Raw genomic sequence first — 6326 nt, forward strand, 5'->3', positions numbered from 1 at the left:
AGGCGGGCCAGACTGTGGCAGCAGCGATGGGCCCCCCCCCCCCGGAGGCCCAGGCCCAGGGAATTTTGTCCCCCCGTCCCCCCTCTCAGCAGCCCTGGTAACTAGGGGGATCCTTTTACAAAGGCGCCCTAGTGTTTTTAGTGCATGCTAAAAATAAGCACGTGCTAAACTTTAGAGATGCCCATATATTTCTATGGGCGTCTCTAGCATTTAGCACGGGCTAATCATTAGCAGGCACTAAAAATGGTAGTGCACCTTTCTAAAAAGACCCCCCCCCCCCCCAAGGTCTCATTGCATAAAATAGGACCTGTGCTAAAATAGCACAAGTTAGTTGTAAAATAACACATCTTCATGGTAGACCAGGTTGATAATTATGCCCCTAAATAAAAAAAGATTATCAAATCAATCTCACTTGCGATATAAGCTAAATTTATATTACTACAGGCAATCAAAAATAAGTTTCGTAGCTTTCAGCTATAGTCATAGTGAGGATTGGAACGTCTGTTTGTTGCATTGGTTGTAATAGTTTTAATGTTGTTTTGGTTTTCATTTATAAACCACCTAGAAAGTCTTATGGCTGTGTAGGTGGTGCTCTAGTAGTGCTATAGAAATGATAAGTAGTAGCGGTATATAAATATGATAAATAAAAATTAAATTAAAAATACCATAGGAGATGATACAAACTATGGTAAACCAATTAAAATTCTTACATCGCTAAAGAAAAGAGGGTTGAGATCCTAAAAGTTACTATAGTTTTCCAGGGTTAATTTAATGGCGTTATAAAATTGTCTTATATCAAGGTTCAGATTGATGAAACTATTTTGCTAGAAATGAATTTAGAATAGGCGCATCCAGTTTCCTACTTACATCCCTGCTCCCAGATGAACTCAATAATTTGTCACCTGGACACTTTGACTTCAATTCATCATAGGGGAAGTGGCAGAAAGAAAGGATCCCAACCTCTGTCCGAGACACAGGTTAATTGCCTTTAATAAGAAACTGGACCCAGATTTCCTATGTACTGCTTCTAGCGTTTTTCTGGCCTGAAATGCAGTCGCCGGTAAGTACTGAACCGTCAGTGCAGTGCACTGACTCTGCTCATTAGCAAAGTGCCAAAAAAAGACAGCACTGTGTTCCCCTCCCCTGTATCAAAAGCAAGGATCTCATGTGAGCACTAGGAAAACTGCTGAGCTTCCTGGGTGCAATCGGCAGGACAACGCAGCGCTTTTTTTAGAAACAGGTAAAAAGGCAGCATTTCGGGCTCATTTGGCCAAGTACCTCAGGTTGCTCTTGTCAAAGGGCTGTAGACCAGAGATTGTGCATGCCCTCTCAAGTCACAGACAATACAGGTATAAATAATATGATCGCGAGTACTAGTGGGGGAAAGATCCTGTGATAGAACCTCGCGCTGTCCATGGTGCTGAGCGCCAAGTCTAGCGCAGCGCTGGAATCAGCACCATGGATAGCTTCGACTGCCCGGCCTAGTACCTGTCGCCCCTCGGCCGATCTCAGCGGCTCCTCAATGGCCCCCATCCGCTACTTACACTGCTCTGCTTTGGTGGACATGGTGTCCAGGTGGAAACGCCTCGTACTGGTATCCGTGATGCCGCCAGTTGTGTTCCTCTCTCAGTGCTGCGATGCTCCGTTGCAATGAAGTGACCTCTAGGCAGACTATACCATTCCTGCAAATCCAGAGTCAAAGGAACATTTTAAACATACTAGAAAAGCAGAGCATTCAGGTAAAGAATTAACTGACGCGACGATGGTCAGAATATAGCGTTATCTGTCTTGGGCTTTTTCCAAGTGGCGAAGGGGGAAAGGAAAGGTGAAATGTTGGCCAAATAATGGGCTCGTCCAGAATGGCGCCTCGCTGGGAGATTCAGTAAACAGAGACGCCAGCAGCTTCCCTGCAGGCAGCAGCTCTCGATTCTAAATTCTCTACAGTGGCTTATCTGGGCGGAAATGATCTCAATACACAAGGGCTATATAAATACTTCCTGTAAATCATCATTTAAAAAAAATAAAATAAGCATTTAAGTAAGAAATAGGAATAGTTTTGCTCTTTCTCACCACAAATATGAAAAGGAAATAAAAAAAAAACACACACAGGGAAAAAAGTAGAAATTCACAAATTGATGAGAAATAAGACCTTCAGATCCAGTCCCTGCCTGCATTTCCCAGAGCTTTCCAAATCTGCGCTGGGTACTTCACAGCCAGAACGATTTTTAGCATATCTTTAATGAATAAGAGCATAAGATATGGCAGAAAAATACAATTTAAATAAATACATAAATAGATAAATTAACTCAGCTAACAGATCTAATGTATCTTGTAAATCTAAGACACCGCTGATATAATTAACACACAGTCAATGGCGCTAGATCCCAACCCTGGATATGACTTGAGCTGAAATGTATAAAGAAGCAGGATGAAACCACCAGGTCACAAGAAAAATTCACAAACCATCTTTTAACAGAGCTTCAGTTTCCATATGATTTTAATAATCACATTAGCTATTATACCTGGAAATGTTGTTGATGACCTTCTCAAAATAACTTAAGAAACCAAGCAGATCCCAAAAAGTAGATATCCATGCTGGAAATTCCAAGAAGGAAAAAAAAAAACAAAGATTACACAAAGTATCAACCACCATCATATTTTTATGTATTTATTTCAATAGGACATAAAAACCTCAAATGGGGTGACAAAGGAGAGCACGCCAAATTCTACAACGTGTTCCTGGATGTCTCTGCGAGTGTCTTGTTACTATTTTCTTCCATCTTTAAAACTGCATTGAAATAAAATACCAGTTTAAAAAGAATGAACAACTATGCTTTAAGAGTCCTGTTTATACTTTAGGGAAGGAGTTGGTATATTTCAACATGAAAAAGTGTTTTCCACTAATACTAATATTTATCATTTCTATAGCACTATTGGTGTATGCAGTGCTTTACTATTACTCACAAGAGAGAGTCCCTACTCATTACAGCTTACAATTTATTCAAAACAAATCTACAAGTATTTGACAAAGAACCTCATGAACAGACTCCTGAGGAAATTAGAAAGTCATGGGAAAGGAGATAATGTCCTATTGTGGATTAAAAACTGGTTAAAAGATAGAAAACAGACAGTAGGGTCAAATGGTCAGTATTCTCAATGGAGAAGGGTAGACAATGTGGTTCCCCAGGGGTCTGTGCTGGGACTGCTGCTTTTTAATATATTTACAAATGATCTAGAGATGGGAATAACTAGTGGGGTACTTAAGTGTCCCTTTTACAAAGGCACGCTAGCATTTTTAGTGTGCGCTAAAAAAAATAGCATGCACTAAATGCTAAGATGTCCATTATATTCCTATGAGTATCTTAATGCTTAGTGCACATTAATTTTTTTTGTGTGCCTTTGTAAAAGACCCCCTAAATTTGCTGATGACACAAAGTTATTCAAAGTTGTTAAATCACAAGAGGATTGTGAAAATTTTCAAGAGGACCTAACAAGACTGGGAGACAAATGGCAGATGATGTTTTATGTGAGCAAGTGCAAAGTGATGCATGTGGGAAAGAAGGTTTCACATTAGGAGTCACTGCCCAGGAAAAGGATCTAGGTGTCATCGTTGATACATTAAAACTCTCTGCTCAATGTGCAGCGAGGACTAAGAAAGCAAATAGAATGTTAGAAAGTATTAAGAAAGTAATGGAAAATAAAAATGAGAATTTTATAATGTCTTTGGTGCAACCTTACCTCAAATACTGTGTGCAATTCTGGTCACCACATCTCAAAAAATATATAGCAGAATTAGGAAAGGTACAGAGAAGGACAACAAAAATGATAAAGGGGATGGGATGACTTCCCTTTGAGGAAAGACTAAAGCAACTAGGACTAATACATCTAAATGGCCAAAAAATTAAAAGATAAAAGCTATCTGATAAATCAATATTGTAAATCTCAGAGACCAAGCATGAGCAAAATAAGTTTCTCTAAGATATACTAACATGGAGAAACCCAATGAACAGGAGAGACCTCCACATAACACAAGGAAAACCAAGATGTGGAGGTGGCCAAAGAACAGAGTTGAAACTACAGATCCAAAGGGGAAATCTTTATGAACTGACCCAACATGGCTGTGTTTTGATGTAATGCTTGCAGGGGTTGTTAGGGAGAAAGGGAAATGGGGCTTGATATACTGCCTTTCTGAGGTTTTTGCAACTGCATTCAAAGCAGTTTACATATATTCAGGTACTTATTTTGTACCAGGGGCAATGGAGGGTTAAGTGACTTGCCCAGAGTCACAAGGAGTTGCAGTGGGAATTGAACTCAGTTCCCCAGGATCAAAGTCCACTGCACTAGCCACTAGGCTACTCCTCCACTCCTTTATCAAAGCAAATGTCAAAACAGAACCCATGATAACGAGGTGTCTTAATGTGTGGACAGTCAAAATTAAGGGTGCTACAACAATTCTGGATTGATACAGGTGTGATTCATCTTTCTTGAGAACATTGCCTTTAGACCTCTCTTGACACAGATTTCAAAATGGTGACCGCATCTATATCCATTTTAAAATAACCCTCGTGCTCCCTTCCCATTCCCACTCATCTGTCTGATGATTTTACTGCTATTACTGCTATTTTGCCATTTCTGGTTATAGCCCAAAGCCTCCATTGCCTTAGGTACAAACCTAGATTGTGAGCCCTCCCGGAACAGAAGTACCTACTGTGCCTGAATGTGTAAAAAATAAATTTTAAAAAAGCAGATAGCAACAGTCATAAAATTACAAAAATTAACATAAAAATCACACAGTCATTATCTATGTGATCACAACGTTATTATGGGATGTGCATTCAGTCCATCCTCCTAACCTTTCCTTATGAATAAATGAGAAATAAATTGAACAGATAAAAAAAGCTAAGTTTAATAACACTGAGTGGCACTCATATGTCTAGACTTATTTATAAAATATATATATCAAACCAGAGATCTTACTACCATGGGAACTTTCACTTAATTCATCCATCTTGGCATAAAAGCTAATGCATATGTACACTGCACAAAATGTCCTAGCAGGCTAAGTAAATGGGATGGGATTTGATATGCTGCCTTTCTGTGGTTACAGTCAAGGTGGTTTACATATTACATACAGGTACTTATTTTGTAGCTGGGGTAATGGAGGTTTAAGAGCAACTTACCCAGTGTCACAAAGAGCTCCACTGGGAATTGAACCCAGATTGGCTGGTTTTCAGGCTGCTGTTCTGTCCATTAGGCTACTGCTCCACTTTACATGCAATGTGGAGAAACACAGAGAGATCCTGCAGTATTAAACAGATTTGCTTTCTGCTCACCTAACATAAAATATTCTGCTTCAAAGCTTGTTCAGAACTGTGCACAGCCTTTGGCAGCATTAGGTTGATTATAATGGCAGGAAAAGTCAAGCTCTGTAATTAATCGTTCAGTTGCCTGCACCAATATCCTTTGCTGTAGAGACAATATTTATGAATGTCAAAGCACAATCCAAAGGATGGCTGGTTCAACTGAGAGCTAAACAGGCTTAAATCTTAGCATTTATCTTTTTTTACATAGTACATGTACCTAAAATCTCAAGGAAAATTATTGACAACATATCCTTTATTGATAATATCACATACTATTATTAAACATACACTTCCCTTCTCAAGTCCCATTCAGATGGTTCATTATACAGGAAATGGAATCCAAACCTGGATTTTCAAAACTCCATATAGTTCCTGATGTGGATATTAAATGTAAACTTTGACGTGTCCTTATTATATCATAGATCTTGAATGTCTTCCTCGATCTCAAAATCTCTCCAATCTAATCCAATCCACTCAATTTTTTATCCATATTGCTCCACAGGAACATTAATACTCCATCGAATATCCACTTCCTGGTGTAACTGAAGGCTTGACCACTCCAAACATGGTTTTCACATGCTCTCCAAACTTTCACTCGGTCTCAACACTGGCCGTGTTTCAATCTCTTCATCAGGAGACCCTTATTCAGCCTTTCAAAATTACCTGGAACACCATGAGTTCCCTCACTATGCGGAAGACATTCAAGATCTATGATATAATAAGGACACGTCAAAGTTTACATTTAATATCCACATCAGGAACTATATGGAGTTTTGGAAATCCAGGTTTGGATTCCATTTCCTGTATAACGGACCATCTGAATGGGACTTGAGAAGGGAAGTGTATGTTTAATAACAGTATGTGATATTATCAATAAAGGATATGTTGTCAATTTATATATAAGATTATAGTAGTCTATTTGAAGAAGGAAACATATAATTAGACTTACTGACACGTGTTTTA

The 6326-nt window shown here is 39.0% G+C and overlaps 1 protein-coding gene across 1 annotated transcript in view; it reads right to left on the reverse strand.

The window, feature by feature from the left end:
• The window catches only part of LOC115477107 (protein unc-79 homolog), a 165375-nt gene extending 163809 nt beyond the window's left edge, over nt 1–1566 (reverse strand). The window contains 1 exon segment of the mRNA XM_030213721.1: nt 1545–1566. Coding sequence (XP_030069581.1) covers nt 1545–1566 — 22 coding nt within the window.
• Between the last annotated feature and the right edge of the window lie 4760 nt (nt 1567–6326).

Source organism: Microcaecilia unicolor, chromosome 9, assembly GCF_901765095.1.
Source record: "Microcaecilia unicolor chromosome 9, aMicUni1.1, whole genome shotgun sequence".
NCBI classification, from domain to species: domain Eukaryota; kingdom Metazoa; phylum Chordata; class Amphibia; order Gymnophiona; family Siphonopidae; genus Microcaecilia; species Microcaecilia unicolor.